The sequence below is a fragment of the Anguilla rostrata genome, chromosome 13, assembly GCF_018555375.3.
Source record: "Anguilla rostrata isolate EN2019 chromosome 13, ASM1855537v3, whole genome shotgun sequence".
NCBI lineage: Eukaryota > Metazoa > Chordata > Actinopteri > Anguilliformes > Anguillidae > Anguilla > Anguilla rostrata.
This window is the reverse complement of record NC_057945.1, coordinates 4192927-4211747: the sequence shown is the minus strand read 5'-3', so window position 1 is coordinate 4211747 and position 18821 is coordinate 4192927. Positions and strand designations below refer to the sequence as shown.

Genomic DNA, 18821 nt, shown 5'->3' with positions numbered 1-18821 from the left:
AATGATAAAACGTTCAGAGCTACCTCAGACTCCAGTCTACTGCCTTTCAGAGGCAAAATGGCCTGACTTAACCTAGGTCAGAACATGTCCTTAACGGACGTCCTCAACGCACGTCCTCAACGCACGTCCTCAACGCACGTCCTCAACGCATGTTCTTAACGCATGTCCTTAACACAAGTCTTTAATGTACGTCCTTAACACAAGTCTTTAATGTACGTCCTTAACACAAGTCTTTAATGTACGTCCTTAACACGAGTCCTTAACACGAGTCCTTAACACGAGTCCTTAACGCATGCCCTTGAAAGTAAGAATTTTCATAAACACAGGCAAGTTCAGCAATCGCGACTAACTCGCCAGACTGAGTGAAGAAAGTGTAACTTATTCATTTACTTTCAAAAGAGAGTTCGAGCCAAATGACTACACAAGGCCATAGGGGTTTAGAGAGCGTGTTCACAGCAAAGTTACAGGGGCCTTAGACAGGACTCAGATCAATCAAGACTAAAGTCACTGAAACAACCTCTTGTGTTGAAATGGTTTCAAGGCAACGGACACCCCGGGGGAAAAAAAGCATTGCAAAAGCAGAGTTCTTTTAGCATCTCACATCTTTTTAATTCTGTATTTTTCCCCAACAAATTCTGTGGCACCCAGGTCTGTAAGCTTTGAAAACGTGCACAAAAAAGGAGTTTATTTTTTCCCCGCAAAGAATAAAAATATCTGACTCCAGCAAAGAAAAGCAGGAAACTAGTGTTAATCCAATACCGGTCCTTTGTCTAGTTTCAGTTTAATGCTCAAATTTAATAGTCTCGTCACATATACAGACTTGTCAATCAATCAATCATCAGACAGTGTCACCCCCTTTGGTAGTTAAAAAAAATATTTTCTCCATTTAAAACAAATATTCCAACTCAGTTTAGTAGTATCAGTCTTTACAAAAAAAAAAATCAAAAAAAAAAATTCCCTCTGCTTTTCTGCAAACGAATCTGTGACCCCCACCCCAACCAGACCTGCCCCCACCCCCCCCCACCCCCCCCCCCCCCCCCCCCCCCCCCAACTCCAACACTTTAAATAAAACAGGGCAAAAGGGGAAGGTGGAAAAATAGGAATGACACAGAAAAACAAATCAAGTCTGACGTCAACCCATACCGTTAAAATAACACCGAGAGATTTTACGTCCACTTTAAATGGTGTTAAGGTTATGTCATACCCAAATGCCACTGGTTACAAGACAAATTCTACAAAATCTCTTCCCCACAGTGACAATTACGTATCTACTACCACTAAAGCACGCGAGTTTGGCCATTATCAAACTTTCGGTCGGCTGGTCTGCAAACCCTGGGTGGGAGGGTGACGTGGTTAACCAAGAAACGAAAAGAAAAAAAAAAAAACAAAAACAAACAAAAAAAAAAAAAAAAAAAACGCAAGAGAGCAGTCAATCTATTTTATTTTTTGGATTTTTTTTTATTTTTCTTTTTTTTTGTCTTTTTATTTTTAAAGAAAAAAAAAGATAATCTGACGTTACATAACTAAACCTATGCCTATTCAGATTTTTCCACCTCTACACTTTTGATGCCAAACAAAGATGGAGACCACAAGATTTTGTTTTTTTCCCATCAAAAAACATAATATCATTTAAAACCACCAACTGGACTCAAAAAGGGAATTTTAAAACAAAATTCTTTAAGGAAAAAAAATAAATAAAAAAGTTTTTTTTTTTTCCCCCAGCTCATCGTAAGGGGCGGGCATAAATTTAACAAAAACACCAATGAAAAAAAGGGAGGTGATGTAAGGGAGAATTTGGAATACTGGATTGTTGCATTAACCACTCTGACAGGTGACCATGGTAAAAGGGGCGGAGTTAGTGCAGCAGGTGGGAGGAGCCGGTTCAGTTGGTCGCCAGCCCGGTCGCCTCAGAGGAAAGCCTGCAAGGAAACGTCGGGAGAAACCGTCAAACCGTCGAGCCGCCATTTCACTACTTCTTCACCAATTTCAACAGCCCCCATTTTTAAAAAATAAATAAATAAAAAGTGGCCACTACCACCTGGAGGGCTGCAGTGCCTGCAGGTTTAACTCCAGTCCTGGAGGGCCGCAGTGTCTGCAGGTTTAACTCCAGCCTGGAGGGCCGCAGTGTCTGCAGGTTTTAACTCCAGCTGGCCAGGTGGGCAGGGCCTGCTGCGGTACTCCAGCTGAGGCTGCAGTGTCTGCGGGTTTAACTCCAGACCTGGAGGGCCGCAGTGTCTGCAGGTTTAATTCCAGTCCTGGAGGGCCACAGTGTCTGCAGGTTTAACTCCAGTCCTGGAGGGGGCGCTGCATCTGCAGGCTTAACTCCAGTCCTGGAGGGCCGCAGTGTCTGCAGGTTTAACTCCAGTCCTGGAGGAACGCAGTGTCTGCAGGTTTAACTCCAGTCCTGGAGGGGGCGCTGCATCTGCAGGCTTAACTCCAGTCCTGGAGGTCCGCAGTGTCTGCAGGCTCTTTTGTAGTCTGCACACAGTGGCTAATTCAGGCCTTGGACACCGGCTGTACCAACACTTTAGCCAGTTAAGCACTTAAGTGCCAAAATGGCCGACCCCCCACCCCGCCACCCTCCCGGCCCCGCCAGCAGATTTCCAGGATTGGAGTTTGGGATTCCGGACCTCCAGAGGGAAGCTTCCGGAAAATGACCTGACCGATCCCCATCCACGGACGAACATAATGGCTTAGTCTCCCAAAACTTAAACATTTTACACCACAAACTGAAAAAGGGGGCGCATTAACCCCTTCCCTCAGCCTCAAAATCCACACCGCTCGTCTCTCAGAACGCCGAGGCCCAAAACAGGGTCCCGTTCCGGGAAAAGAGCCCCCCGTTGGAACAAACCCCCCTCCCCCCTTACTCACATTTTACTCCTAAGCTCATACAAACTCCTGAATTAAAAAGCCCTGATTCTGTTGCCTCCACTGATTACAGACAGAAAGTTAAAGTAAAATGCCCTGATTTTGTTGCCTGAATTGACTACAGACTAAAAGCACTGAACTTCTCTAGCAGTGTATAATAAGCAGTTTGGTGCTTGTTTTTTTTAATGTAAACTGCTTTTACAGCTCAAAAACAAAATATAAAACCAGAAGCTTTTTTTAATAGGTCAGCCAAAGCTGGTAACCTTGAACGGAACGCAAACTACCCCATCTGACAGAAAACCCCATTTAAAAAGATGGAAGGCCATATTTTAGGATTTGAGCGTAAGGAGTGTGGTGCCAGTCCAAAAAAACGTGCAGGAATACACACACAGTGGAAAAAACTATTTTCGATTACACCTTTTTCTCTTTCGCTAATAAGGCGACAGCCTTCGCTTCTTAGACTTGGAACCCAGCTCTGAGGAAAGCTTGGGTTCGGGCGGGGCCGAGGGGGCGGGGCTACTGGGGGCCGCCCCGCCCACAACGTGGAGGGCCAAGAGGGGGAGGGGTTTGAGGCTGAGCAGGCTGGAGACGCAGGCGGGGGAACTGGGGAGCGGGGAATCGGAGGAGGAGGAAGAGGAGGAAGAGGAGGGAGGGCCCGGAGCCAACAAGGAGGACAGAGAGATGGAGGCTGGGGGGGGCACCACACACGAGGAGGAGGAAGAGGAGGAGGAGGAGGAAGAGGAGGTAGCAGTAGTAGTAGTAGCGGCAGGAGGAGGAGTGGTGGAGGTGGTGGTGGTAGTAGAGAGAGCGTAGAGGCTGGGGCTGAGGCTCGGTTCAGGGTTCGAGGGTTTAGAGGACTCTACGCTGCAGGGAGAGAGAGAGAGAAGAGGAAGAGAGGGACACACAGTCGGGATGGGTACCTGGGTGGGGTGGGGGGTGGGGGGGGGGGGGGGAGGGGCTCAAGTTGGAAAATAGAAGCACAGACCATAATAGGGCAGAGGGGGATTTGGACAAACAGGTAGAGGAGTCTGAGGACACAAACACTTGGAAACCTACGGGGGGTGTTTCAGTAATGTCTGAGGGCTTAGACAGTCATTCAAAGCCTCTGGCTATTTGCAGATCTATGCTATCATGGGAGAAGGGGGGGGGCAGCTTAAGTTCTGGAGCGTAGGTACGCATGTGTGCGCGTGCGTGTACACGTGAGTGTGCGTATGTACGTGTGCGCGCGCGTGTGTGTGCGCGCACGTGTGTGTGTGTGTGTGTACACACGTGTGCGCGTGCGATACACCGCTCTCACACGGACACGTTTAGGGTCAGCGGTTCCAGAGTAAACGGGGGGGGGGGGGGAGGGGGTGGTGGTGTTGAGGGGCTGGACGGAGCGCGCGTCTCCGCCTGGCTGCTAGCGCGCGGAAGGCTCCGGAAGCTCACCTGGCGTTGATGAGGTACTCGGCCAGGCTGATGCTGGCCGGGGAGCCGGTGATGGTCACCTGCCGGTCGGACGACCCCTCCACCGGGTTGGCGATCTTGATCTGAGCGCCGGACATCTGCCGGATCTCGTTGATCTTGGCGCCCTGGCGACCGATGATGCAGCCAATTAACTGCAGGGGGGGGGGGGGAGGAGCCAGAAAAGGGTCACAAGAGCCGCGACGGAAGCGGCCCACCAATCCCGCGCGACTCGCACCAGCGGAGCGGAGCGGCCTTGCAGGAAGAGCAGACGTGTTAAATAATAGTTCAAGGGTCACTTCAGATATAAAAATCAGGCTTTATCCCCGCACACACGCAAGCACACACACACACACATGCGAACGCACTGCAGGTAGCTCAAGTGTGACTGCAGTTTAAATCAAATTCATTTAGTATGAAGAGAAAGGGAGGAGAGCTCTGAAGAAAAAGACAAGATAATCTCTGCCTCGCGGACACAGATCGGGGAGGAAGGCTGCTCGGATGCACAGATTCGCCGTTTCAGAGCTCTGATAGGGGTTTGCACACATTACAGCACACAACAAAGCAAAAAAAACCTGGGTGTGATCAACAACCCAGCAAACCAATTAGTGCCATCACATAACCGCTCGGTGTGCGGCTCGTCAAATGCGTACGGATGTGAGTGGATGTGGGCGGGGCGACTAGCACACACACGAGCACGCTCGCGCACACGCTCACACACTATTTTCTATCGAGCGTTAACGTTTTTTCTTTGACTGGCAGTTGAGGTCATGAGTTGGCTTCTCCGCAGCTGAGCGGGAGCTCGATACCGAGCCTCGGCAGAAAGAGAATAGAACAGAAGAGGAGAGGAGTAGAAGCTCGCGTGGAGCGGAGGAGTACCCACATCGTTTGGAATGGTCATCTCATGGGACCCCGTCTGGGCTGAAGCGTCCATCCCTGTGGGAGGGGGGGGGAGAAAAACATGCTGCATTTGTGGTAGCGCTCATGCTAACACAATAAACCCCGTCAGAGAAGGGATCACATTACTGCACTGAGCGGTCTAACAAACCCATTAGCAATTCACTGTCCAAGAGCTCAGCTGAACCCTTCAGCCAAAGCGAGCAACAGAAGGAGCGTTTAACACAACTAGTAAACCACCTCTAATCCAGCGTTTAACACAGCTAGTAAACCACCTCTAATCCAGCTTTTAACACAGCTAGTAAACCACCCCTAATCCAGCATTTAACACAGCTAGTAAACCACCACTAATCCAGCGTTTAACACAGCTAGTAAACCACCTCTAATCCAGCGTTTAACACAACTAGTAAACCACCTCTAAACCAGCGTTTAACACAGCTAGTAAACCACCACTAATCCAGCATTTAACACAGCTAGTAAACCACCCCTAATCCAGCATTTAACACAGCTAGTAAACCACCACTAATCCAGCGTTTAACACAGCTAGTAAACCACCACTAATCCAGCATTTAACACAGCTAGTAAACCACCCCTAATCCAGCATTTAACACAGCTAGTAAACCACCTCTAATCCAGCGTTTAACAGCTAGTAAACCACCTCTAATCCAGCGTTTAACAGCTAGTAAACCACCACTAATCCAGCATTTAACACAGCTAGTAAACCACCTCTAATCCAGCATTTAACACAGCTAGTAAACCACCCCTAATCCAGCATTTAACACAGCTAGTAAACCACCACTAATCCAGCGTTTAACACAGCTAGTAAACCACCACTAATCCAGCGTTTAACACAGCTAGTAAACCACCTCTAATCCAGCGTTTAACAGCTAGTAAACCACCACTAATCCAGCGTTTAACACAGCTAGTAAACCACCTCTAATCCAGCGTTTAACAGCTAGTAAACCACCATTAATCCAGCGTTTAACACAGCTAGTAAACCACCCCTAATCCAGCGTTTAACACAGCTAGTGAACCACCACTAATCCAGTGTTTAACACAGCTAGTAAACCAGCACTGATCCAGCGTTTAACACAGCTAGTAAACCACCACTAATCCAGCGTTAAACACAGCTAGTAAACCACCTCTAATCCAGCGTTTAACACAGCTAGTAAACCACCTCTAATCCAGCGTTTAACACAGCTAGTAAACCACCTCTAATCCAGCGTTTAACACAGCTAGTAAACCACCTCTAATCCAGCGTTTAACACAGCTAGTAAACCTGTGTTGAACACAGCTAGTAAACCTGCACTAATCCAGCGTTTAACACAGCTAGTAAACCACCTCTAATCCAGCGTTTAACACAGCTAGTAAACCACCTCTAATCCAGCGTTAAACACAGCTAGTAAACCACCACTAATCCAGTGTTTAACACAGCTAGTAAACCACCACTAATCCAGCGTTAAACACAGCTAGTAAACCACCACTAATCCAGCGTTTAACACAGCTAGTAAACCTCCACTGATCCTCACTCAGTCAGGAGAATTTCTCATCAACCTCTAAATCAGTCTATCTCCGGAGTAAATCGCCGCAAGAAACAAACAAAATTCAGCTCACCCCACACAACCGACATTCAAAATCATTAAAATAACAAAGAGTAGGCCTATAACTTTTAAAGTTGACAACTGTGTTTAACTTCAGTGCCTCAATCCACCTAAATAAGCCTGCCGTGTACATTAACGATTCATCGCGATACGATTCGATTCATACGTCACGTCCACGCATCTAAATCGTGACGTCTCCGTGGCGATGCACTGATTGGATGTTTCGGTATGCCCCGGGGATGCGGACAGGAAACTGACCCAAGGTCAGCCCTCACGAGAGACGCTTTATGAATACGGGCCAGGAACGTAAAAAAGCACCCAACCGCCCCTGACTGTGGAGGACTCTCATTGGACGGTCCGCACGAGCCGAGCGCCCGTCCTCCAATCACGTACCAGTAAAGCCTTGGTTGCTGGGGGCCAGCGGAAAGGGGCTTTGCTGCATGGCCAGCTGGTGAAGCTTTGTGAGCTGTGGAGAGATGGAGGCAGAGGAAGACTATGAGAGAAACAGAGGGGAGGGGGAAGAAAAGGAGGAAGAGAGAGAAAGATGGAGGAAAAGGGGAACAAGGGTTAGATCGAGTTCCGGCTCATTTCATTCAAACAGAATTACACAGTGCTATATCTCTTAATCGCACGCTGGCGGTTTCCACTGAACGGTGCGGTCCGATAGCTGTACATCAAGTTAACGAGTTAAAAGCCCTACAGCAGGGCTGCCCAATCCTGGTCCTGGAGAACTACCGTCCTGTAGGTTTGCACTCCAACCCAGACAAAGCCACACCTCACTCAACAGCTCGAGATCTCGTCGCAGCTGCTAATTAGTAGAGTCAGGTGTGCCAATTTAGGGTTGAAAAGAAAAACCTAAAGGACGGTAGGACCCTAACCCTAACCCTTCCCTACAGGATCACATAAAAATGCATTAAGAGCACTGGAGTGGACAGTTTATGAACTATTACAGTACATCCAGCTTTTATTATGAAAATAAGTGGTGTGGTAATATCAGCCCACCCCCCCTCCCCCTCCCTGTGGGCCCAAATGCCAGCATGCATTCTGGGAAGTGGTACAGAGACAGGGCTTCTAGACAGGGTTACTCCTCGAAATAAGCCATCAATTCTCAATCATGTGACAGGGCTGTTTCAACCCCAACCCCCTCAAACCCCTCCCCGCTCCCCCCCCGAAACTGGTCAAGGTCAAAGAACATCAATACGCACTCACACACCCCAAACATCTGCCATCTCTAACAAAGGCGCATTGTGTTCCAGTATTTCTAACAGGGACACGCCAACCTACACAAACCTCACACTGTGCATGCAGACAGTGAAGCCAAACACAAACACACACGCGCGCGCACACACACGCACACACCGCAAGGCGTCTTCACAAATCAATGACACGACCAATCAATCAACTGGAGAGCTACGTACTCAACTGACTACACTAATAATGTCACCCATAATAAGGCTCACTGATCGATTTAAAATGAATACAAAAAGGGTCTCAAAATTCCCCGTGCCCACCGGAAGAGCCAGTTGTGTGAGAGATGGGATGGGGGGGAGGAGGGGGTGCAAGCAAGAGCGGGAAATGGAGGAAAGCGTGGACGGACAGACAGACAGATGGAAGGGAGAATGGGGAGAGTCTGGACACACGCAACCGTTTCTGCACAATTCTCTAATTTATAAAGCCCAGTCTACTGCACGACCAAGACTACTGTATGACCAAGACTACTGCACAATCAAGTCTACTGCACGACCAAGACTACTATATGACCAAGACTACTGCATGACCAAGACTACCGCATGACCAAGACTACCGCATGACCAAGACTACCGCATGACCAAGACTACCGCATGACCAAGACTACCGCATGACCAAGACTACCGCATGACCAAGACTACCGCATGACCAAGACTACTATATGACCAAGACTACCGCATGACCAAGACTATGGCATGACTAAGATTTCTATACGACCAAGACTACCGCACGACCAAGACTACCGTACGACCAAGACTACCGTACGACCAAGACTACCGTACAACCAAGACTACCGTACAACCAAGACTACCGCAAGACTACCATATGACCAAGACTACTGCACGACCAAGACCACTGCATGACCAGGACTATCGCAGGACCAAGACTACCACACGACCGAAACTACCTCACGACCGAAACTACCTCACAACCAAGACTACCACACGACCGAAACTACCTCACAACCAAGACTACCACACGACCGAAACTACCTCACAACCAAGACTACCTCACGACCGAAACTACCTCACGAACGAAACTACCTCACGAACGAAACTACCTCACGAACGAAACTACCTCACGAACGAGACTACCTCACGACCAAGACTACTGCACGACTGAAACTACCGCACGACTGAAACTACCTCACGACCGAAACTACCTCACGACCGAAACTACCACACGACCGAAACTACCTCACGACCAAGACTACCTCACGACCAAGACTACTGCACGACTACGATGTCAATCACACAAACAGGTTCTTCAGCCAACGGTCACCAACTGATCAAGGGGCAACTGTCGGTCAGTTGGGGAACACGAAAATCTGCGGGCCCACAAGCTCTTTCATCTCTGGGTGGGGTCATGTCAGGCATGGGGGAGGGGGCGGAGCGCATAACCTACAGGCTGCCAAACCCCCCCCCCAACCCACAGCCGGAGGGGGAGCGACGATGAGGACGAAAAAAAAAGAGAGTATTTGAGAGAGCGCGACAGCACTTACATCTGGCTGTGGGATGGCGTGCTGTCCTTGAACGGCGTACGCCTGCAAATGAGAACACAGCGTTCAGCGGAGCGCCACACCCGCCGCGCCCTGGCGGAACCTACCGGAACCTTCCGCTACATCACCCCTGTTCCGACCCACATCAACAGATAAAGCAAAAATAAAACTTCAACGTTCACTTTTCTCCCTCAAAAGCTAAAAAATAAAATAAAATAAAACGAGGGTCTGCATGTGCTTGTAAATTCTAGCTGCTTTGCAATTTTTAAAACGTGGTCCAAAGTCTCCGCTTGTTAGAAAAACAGAGAGAAGCTTTTGTCAGACGTCTCAAAGGATTGAAGAGTGCTGTCGTCGGGTTTGTGGTGCACCCTGGGAAGGCTTGCATGGAAGGAGGCTTCCATTTCAGGAATTCAGGTTTATTCAGAAAAACAATGGGGGGGGTGGTGAGGTGCAACCTGCGACTGTAACAGTGAGCGACCAGAAGGGTGAAACTTGGCAGGTGTTAAAAGCAGAGGGGGGTGGGGGGGGAGACTGGTGAGGGTGGAAGAGAGGAGGTTAAGTCCACGCAAACCAAGCACTTTGTCAACTGGCAGCCAACGGATACGTCCGCAACTTACACATCTAAAAAGCACGACTCCACGTTGCTGAGATTCAGTGTACTGAATTGCAATCGCACAGAATCTTTTTTCCCTCCAAAAGTTTAAGATTCCACGCAACTGTGATTCACTGTACTGACATGAGTCAGTCTTACAGCACTTTTAGACAGTTTTCTCCACAACGCTCTACTGAACACAACCCCACCCCCCCCACCCCCTCCATAGCCACGGCCCCGCCCATCCCCAGGTACGTACCTGCCCGCCGGCAAAGATGACGGGGGATCCTGATGGCTTGGGTCTGTAAGGGATGGTGACTCCCTTAGGAGGAGACTGCAGGGAGAGCGAGAGAGAGAGAGAGCACAGAGTTACACAGATCAGAGACAGAGAGAGAGCGAAGAGTTGCACAGAGATCAGAGAGAGAAAGATAGAAAGCGCAGTTACACAGATGGCAGAGAGAGAGAGAGCAGTTACACAGTGACCAGAGAGAGAGAGTTACTCCCATTAACTCTTATTGTTACTATTTATTTTTACTTCTATTTTTTTTATTTATATATTGCCATGTATCTTACAAGCTTTGGCAATACAAATGTACAAATTTGTCATGCCAATAAAGCCAATTGAATTGAGAGAGGGAGAGAGAGAGAGAGAGAGTGAGAGCACAGTTACACAGTGATCAGAGAGAGAGGGAGAGAGAGAGGGGGAGGGAGGGAGAAGGAGAGCACACAGTTACAGACGTTAGAGTTATCTAATGACATCACACTCCGTGTTATGTACACTAATGCATTATGTAAAGCTTTGCCAACACATACACTGAAGCATGTCATACCAACAAAGTGCTCAGAATTGAACCGAGGGCAGAGTTCAACAATGGCAGAGTGCTGATCTAGGATCAGTCCTGCCCTGCTCGTACCCTCATCAGATCCATCATGAGCTAAAAGCAAAAGCTGTTCCTGGGTCAGCGCCACTCAACCCACTCAAAGCCGGTCTAAAGCAGTGGTCTCCACTCCTGGTCCAGGACGGGGTCTGCTGCTTTCTGTTTTGGCCTTAGCATCAGCACCCAGTTCCCATGAAGCCAGGCGGGGCGAGCTGACGGGGACCGCTTTTAACCGATCGATTAAGCGCCGAGTAACGACGGAAGCCAGCTGGGCCGCCAGCACCAGGGATGGAAACCACTGACCCTGAACTGACCGATGGAGCCAAGATGGCGCCAGGATCGGCTGCCTCGGTACAGTGCTCTCTCGTGCTTTGTACTCGATGCATGCGCACGACGCGCTTTACTGCTGTGCACGCTAGCACTACTGTTTACTGCAGGTGAAACCTACTCCTGTTGTTGTTGGTCATCGCTGTTGTTGACATTGTTGAATGTAAGTACAGTGTGAGTTACTGTGAACCGGAGTCAAAATCCTTACATGTGTAAAAAGCATGTTTGGCCAATAAACCCGATTCTGACCTGAGCTCTGCTTAAGAGTCATTTAAAGAGAGAACCACAGCCAGGGCCAGCACACTGACTAATCAGGGCAATGCACACTCACACCTGGAGTCATCGATGTGCAATCACTGCGTCACTGACACACCGATATCACCAAGACAACGCGTCTTCAAAGGCGTCACTGACACACCGATATCACCATGACAACGTGTCTTTAAAGGCGTGTGCACACCTGTTCCAACCATCTAAATTTAATCGGTTACACGTCCTGCCTGACCTACCACAAGAACTGTTATATTTATATTTGTACCACAGTGTGTTTGCATTTTTTTACATTTTTGTTTGCATTCTGACCTCAGAAAAAATTGAAAGTTTTCATTCCATGATGAGGCTACTTCTGCATAGGTCTGTTTATTTTTGCATTTCTCTTTTAAGTGTTTCAGTTTGCTGTATATTTATTTATTCGTTTGTTTATATAATTTATATTTACTTACATTTTAAAAAGAAAAATATTTTTTCAATTTAATTTTTTAACAAAAGGCTGTTTTTTATTTATCATTTGTTTTATATAGTTACTGTGTTAGTGTTACAAGTTCATAAGTTGTGTGATGTTATACGGTGTTGAAATAAATTAACAAAATGTTCAGTCTCCTTGCTGGTTGTTCCGACACATTCAGAATCATTAGCTTTCGTGCGTGCTCTTGTAAAATTTATATTTTAAAAGCTCATTATTACGGTTTTGCATTTCTCTGTAATGTAGCAGTGTTAACAATGTCACTTATAACATTCTTTCTCAGCCCTGGAACTCAAACCATTTTCTGATGCCCCAAAAATATGTATTTAAATAATTAAATTAACATCACAAACGTGCGAAGACTAGTCGACTAATGGCTTGAACTAACTAGTCGACCAGGAAAATCTTTGGTCGGGGGCAGCCCTAATACAGATGAGAAAGCAATTGTTTAAAAAAATAAAATTAATTCTGTCTGTTGAAATGGGGTCAGAAGATACAGAAGTGAATGCTTCTAAGGGCCGAGAGCCTGCGGCCATTGCAGTTACCCACCTCCAGCATGACCACGCAGATCTGCTTGACGCACTCGATGATGGACTGGGGGGTGCCGGCGATGGTGATGGCGCGCTCGGTGGAGTTGGGGAGCATGTCTCCGGCAACCTGAACCTGCGCACCTGTCGACTGTGGGGGGGGAGAGGGGGAGACACGGGGGGACCCCAAATTCACAAAGGGTCTCCTGAGCCTCGTCAACTACGCGCCACAAAGCCCCAGAGATCCCAGATCAGTGCTGGAGTAATCACGCACACGGGGACAGTACTGATCTGGGGTCAGTTACCTGTGCCACACGCCACCCTTTACCCATACTGATCTAGGGTCAGCTCCCTTCTCACACTCATGCACACACTGCACAGGTCACTCTCTCTCTCACACACACACACACACACACACGCACACACGCACACACGCACACACGCACACACGCACACACGCACACGCGCACACGCGCACACACACACGTGCACATAGACACGCACACACTGCGCGCACACACACACACACACACACGCACACACTGCGCGCACACACACACACACACATGCACATAGACACGCACACACACGCGCGCACACACAGATAACAGAGTGGAGATAGCACAGTGTGGTGCCAGCGTTAAAGGTTATAGTCCGCTCCTTCAGTTACACACAGTGCCATTATTGGCGTAGCTGACAGGTTGGCTATATTTCTTTCGCTTGCGAAAGCAGCGACTGTCTGTGACTGCGAACAGGACCGCAGGTCAGGCGCCCCCACCCCCAGGCTTTAACCGCTACACACACCAGCGCGCGGCAGTGCTGTCATGGAAACGGGCTTGAGACCAGGGTCCGGGTTCGAGCTCCAGGTAGGACTGGAGATGGACAGCGTTTGAAGTCATTAAATCCAGGACACCAAGTGCAATTCAATTTATCACTTGGGGAAAAAAAAAAACATTACTTCTCAATTAACTTCTCTTAACTCTCAGAAGTGAACAAAATGGATTAGAGTTGAATCAACTCAAAACCTGGTGCCTGAAATAAACTGCTACTCTACGCTTCTGTGAGGTACAGGCCCAAACTTAACCAGGAAGAAATTATGTTCAGGGATGCCTGTTATATTACATAGGCAAGAACTGATAATAAATCACGAACTTCATGAATCAGTTTCTTAACGTCAGTAAAGCCGTGTTCAGTAAAATGCCTACAGGGACGGACGTTTGAGAAGACTCTAGCATTAGCACAAGGACGAGCGTGTGAACACTGAGCACGTGCAAAGGTGGCATATGTTCCAGGGTCAGTCAAGATGGGTCGTTTCTGCTGGTTACAAAACAGAGAACTGCACACGCCTATTTGTCTTCCTGTTACAGTGGGACATTTAAGATATTTTGGAAGATAAACAGGCCAATTACACACACAACTGCCTCGGAGAAAGCAGTAAGAGCTCCTCTCCAAATAAGCCAGATTCTTAGTTTGTAAGCAGAGAGAGAAAAGTCCTTTCCAAAGGACCTAGTGCTTGGGGTACAGTAAAAACTGTCTGTTAAAAAATATTCCTTCAATTCAGCAGCAAACACAAACTAGCACAGGGAGGCAAATTTTCCTGATTAATTGCAGAAATCTGACTCCCAGACCTCCTTCGGGTGCTAGCAGCTAAAAGCTCTTGAGTCTGCAAGTGTGTGTGTGTGTGTATGTGTGTGTATGCGAGTGAGTGTGAGTGTGTGCGTATGTGAGTGTGAGTTTGTGTGTGTGAGTATGTGTGTGTGAGGGTGTGAATGTGAGTGTGTATGTGAGAGTGTGTGTGTGTGTGTGTATGCGAGTGAGTGTGAGTATGTGAGTGTGAGTTTGTGTGTGAGGGTGTGAATGTGAGTGTGTATGTGAGTGTGAATGTGTGTGTGAGGGTGTGAATGTGAGTGTGTATGTGAGTGTGAGTATGTGTGTGAGGGTGTGTATGTGTGTGATGGTGTGTATGTGTGTGTGAGGGTGTGTATGTGAGTGTATGTGTGTGAGGGTGTGAATGTGTGTGTGTGAGGGTGTGTATGTGAGTGTGAGTATGTGTGTGAGGGTGTGAATGTGAGTGTGTGTGTGAGGGTGTGTATGTGAGTGTGAGTATGTGTGTGAGGGTGTGTATGTGAGTGTGAGTATGTGTGTGTGAGTTTGTGTGCACGCAAGTGCGAGTGAGTGTGTGAAATAACAGCCCTTCCTGCAGAGACCCGAAGGCCACGCCCCCTGCTCCCACACCCCGCCCACCTCTCTGATCTCTTTGATCTTGCAGCCGCCCTTGCCGATGAGGGAGCCGCACTGGCTGGCGGGGACCACGATGCGCAGCGTCACCGGCGGCTTGCTGGTGGCCGTGCTGTTGGTCATGGAGCTGCTGATGTCCTGGAGGAACACAACCATGCCGCCATTAAACCACAACCACACCACAACCGCATCACCATTAAACCCCACAACCGCACCACAACCACAGCGCAACCACACCGCCATTAAACCACAACCGCACCGCTACCACACCACAACCGCACCACAACCGCACCACAACCACACCACTACCACACCACAACCACACCGCTACCACACCGCCAATAAACCCCACTACCACACCGCTACCACACCGCTACCACACCACTACCACACCGCTACCACACCGCTACCACACCACCGTTAAACCAGCGGGTCACGGCAGACAGGGGAGCGTAGGGGCGCGTAGGGGCGCGTAGGGGCGCGTAGGGGCGCGTAGGGGCGCGTAGGGGCAGGTAAGGGGCAGGTAAGGGGCAGGTAAGGGGCAGGTAAGGGGCGTGAAGGGCGGAAGGGCGTGAAGGGGCACATAGGGGCGAGTAGGGCGAGGGCAGGAAGGGGCAGGTAAGGGGCGGTAGGGGCAGGGAAGGGGCGGTAGGGGCAGGTAGGGGCGTGAAGGGGCACATAGGGGTGAGTAGGTGCGCGTAGGGGCAGGGAAGGGCAGGTAAGGGGCAGGAAGGGGCGCGTAGGGCCAGGGAAGGGCAGGTAAGGGGCAGGAAGGGGCGCGTAGGGGCAGGGAAGGGCGGGTACGCACCTCTTCCAGCTTCTCGATGATCATGGAGAAAGCCTTGAAGATGGCGGTGGTAGGGCCAGCCAGGGTGATGATCCTCTCTGGGCAGTTCCCCTCGGAAATGTTGATGCGAGCGCCGCTCTAGAGGGGGCAGAGAGAACTGCGTCAAGCTGCGTTCCACTTTTCTCGTCTCCTAGCAACCGCTCGGCACGCCCCCCGGGGGTCCGGCCTCCCTCTGTGAGGGCAAAGCTGCTGGAGACTTAGCATCGCGCCAGAAATTAAAATGGCTGAGGAAAGGCCTACAGCACAGCCTGGGCACAAGGACCACCCGTCTCTCAGACGCGCTAATGGTGGCAGCCACTACAAAACTGCTCTGCTCAAATGGTGCCGTAACTTTAAATCTCCCAGCATGCTGTGTCACGCGGGGCTGTGCTGCTCGAGAAACAAGGTGGAAGACATGGACTGTGAACCCATGGAATCTAGAGAGCCACAGATTACGTACCGGGAACCAGGGAATTTAGGAAGCCAACTCTACATGCAAATGACCAAAACGAGTAATAAAATGTAGGTGATACACACTTATAAACAAAGATACATACCTCTTCTCTCATTTTCTTCACCGATTCACCTTTCTACAGAGGAAATAAAACATGGCGTGAATCAAAACAGTTTATCAGGACACGGATTATATTAACCGAAAAGGGCAAATTGCAAAAAAATAAACACATTTTTTAAAAGTTCCACAAACCTTGCCGATAATGCTTCCGACTTCCTAGAAAACAAAGAAAAAAATCACATGATTTAGTCTCTGCCCCTTTCAACTCTACAGCCATGTAATGATTTATTAAAAATGTATTTGTTTTATCCAATTCCTGACAAGGGTTAAATAACTAAAAGGACACTTAGTGCTATTCAAACCATGCAGTAAGCCTAAAAAAAATCTCCACACATCTTAATTTCCATAAAACAAAGCAGGCTCCTCCTTCACTGCACCAAGAATGGCACCTGCCATCAATCCGCCATTCAAATTCAGCACATTAACCTTTCAAACATGATTCGCAAAAGATTTCGCATACCGCCTTTCCTCTAAAAGGTGACTTTGTAGGGGTTTTAAATTATTTTAACCCTTTGGAGAGCTCGTTTTTTTGGAATGTTCTTCCTAAATTTTAAATCAGTGTTCTAGAACTCTGTTGTTTTCAGTTGCCAATAGTGATTGTGACATCAGCATTAGAACTCTCACTTCAGAACACTCTAATCACTTTTGTGACCTCACACCTGAAAGGGTTAATATGCTAGTCCCGTGAATGTGGTCGCCAGCCCGTGGTGAATGGGACGTTTGAGGAGCCTAACCTTGCCGTGCATGAGCAATCTGATGGTGAGGGTGACATTGAGCCCTCCTTCAATCACACCGGAGTCCATAACTGCAGCGTGTAGGACAGGGGCTGGTGAGTCCAAAAAGCTGGGGTCTTTGGTCACAAAAAAATGGAATCTGTGAAGAAAAGGAGAAAAGAGAGAGATAATGGACAGGCAATGCAATGTGGAAGTGTCAGCGTGGGGCCAACGGTCTACTCCACAAGCAAAGACAACAGAACGAAGGAAGAGGGAAAACCCAGAACAAATCTAGATCTGAAATTAGCCGTTGATCAGTGCAGGGATTAGGAACCAATTAAAGATATGGGCGGAAAACGTTCGAGGGGAACCCTGAATACACTCGTGGATTAGCAATCGTGAGAAATGGGGGAAAGCATAGATAAAAGGAAAATAAATAATATTAACGGAAGAAAAAAAAATGCTAAATACGTTGGTCTCATTTTGTGAATCACTTGCAGGCCAAAACCTCACAGGTCGAGAGATTAACGAGAGATGGCGTCTTGTTAGGCCCAACTGACTACGTCCAATTTACGTCAATTCTTCATTCGTAGATATATAACCAGCATAAATGCGAAGATTGGTTTGTCTGAATAACAGTCAATGCCTGGGCGGTACCAATACATCCGACTAAATAATCTGAAAGTAAGGAGTTTGTTCGACAGTTAGCTAGCTAGCCATCTTACAGACTTACAGACTGAGGGGCGTGCGTGGTTACTGTGAACCCTCTATACAAGTTCTCCGGTGTTCGGTTCATTATTGATCAAATACAGGAATTCGTAAAAACCAGCTTGAACTGGGCCTCTGTCGACTGTTTCAAACACGTCTCCTCGCTGCAACACTCCGGCGAAACAACGTGGAAATAACGCAACTTCGAAAGGTGCCAGGTCAATTCAAATAATTTGACCAGTCATTGGACGGCGCAATACATTAACAAACAGGTGACCTCGATGGCATTAAAACAGTAAGCTACACGATTCATGGTTTCCAAAAAAAAAAAAAAAAAAACTACTACGACAGCACCGGCTAGTTAGCCATGAGCCCAGAACGCCTGGCTAGCAAAGCTCTCCATACTAGTACCTAGCTAGCTAAATGGCTAGCTAACACAATTACGGATTGATTTGCTTCATAGATAAATTTATAAAAATAATGATTTGAAGAGGTAGATGGGGGGAATGTACAGTCAGACAGCAAAAAGCCGAGAAAAATAAGAGAAACATTCGCTTGTTTAAAATGAAAAACTGGGAATGTGAGCACGCAATGCCTACTGTAATGCGCATTGTGTGCTGCGTGCTCACGCGGCCTAACACCCCGAGCGCAGCCTGAACGAGGAACTGCGCGCGTTAGCCAATGCTTAACCTCTTAACAAATTAAAAATTAAAAATTATTCTTACCTGATCCGTGCCTTGAGATGTATTCAGGGGGAGGGTGGGGTTTTAAGGGTAGAAGGGGAGAGGTTCGGGGGGGTATACACCCAGGGGGAGAGTTTTAAAAGGATTCGGGGGAAGAGGGAAGAGCGATACTGCGAGATCGAGCTCCACTCTTTTACACAAAGACAACAAAACTAGCGCCTCTCAACTTTCACCTTTCACCCACGCCTTCTGCCCGCCCAGGGCACATTTTGGCTCTATTTTCAAAAAGAAACGACTCCAAGGGAAAAATAGCAGGTATTCACTGCAACCAAGACGCATACATGTAGATATTTACCGATCGATCACTTTTATCAGAATATTTTCACAAAAACGAACACATTTTTGAGAGGAATTTCACAGAGATGCCCAGTCCTGCCAATGGAAAACACGTCACTGTT

At 48.2% G+C, this 18821-nt stretch overlaps 1 protein-coding gene across 4 annotated transcripts; it reads right to left on the bottom strand.

Moving 5' to 3' along the window:
• Positions 1-584: 584 nt before the first annotated feature.
• Positions 585-18566, bottom strand: LOC135237326 (poly(rC)-binding protein 2-like). 4 transcript variants are annotated; one of them, XM_064304390.1, is made up of 13 exons: positions 18406-18566; positions 16994-17132; positions 16392-16415; positions 16243-16275; positions 15668-15784; positions 14866-14997; positions 12644-12772; positions 10407-10481; positions 9559-9600; positions 7203-7302; positions 5195-5247; positions 4297-4466; positions 585-1919 (listed from the first exon to the last, which is right to left on the bottom strand). In XM_064304390.1, the coding sequence occupies exons 2-13, from the start codon at positions 17060-17062 to the stop codon at positions 1883-1885; spliced, it is 981 nt and encodes a 326-aa protein (XP_064160460.1). In that variant the 5' UTR covers positions 17063-17132; positions 18406-18566; the 3' UTR covers positions 585-1882. The 4 variants fall into 4 exon arrangements, with proteins under 4 accessions (XP_064160460.1, XP_064160461.1, XP_064160462.1 ...); XM_064304391.1 differs by having other exon boundaries at positions 7203-7275; XM_064304392.1 differs by lacking the exon at positions 9559-9600.
• Between the last annotated feature and the right edge of the window lie 255 nt (positions 18567-18821).

Bases quoted from the DNA above. Each gene is read 5' to 3' on its own strand.
- LOC135237326 (XM_064304390.1), bottom strand. From the start codon at position 17,062: ATGGACTCCGGTGTGATTGAAGGAGGGCTCAATGTCACCCTCACCATC. The intron at 9,601-10,406 runs GTACGTACCTGG...TCTCATTTGCAG, and splicing joins TCATCTTTGCCGGCGGGCAG to GCGTACGCCGTTCAAGGACA. The intron at 7,303-9,558 runs GTAAGTGCTGTC...TTTCTCTCATAG, and splicing joins ACGCCATCCCACAGCCAGAT to TCTTCCTCTGCCTCCATCTC.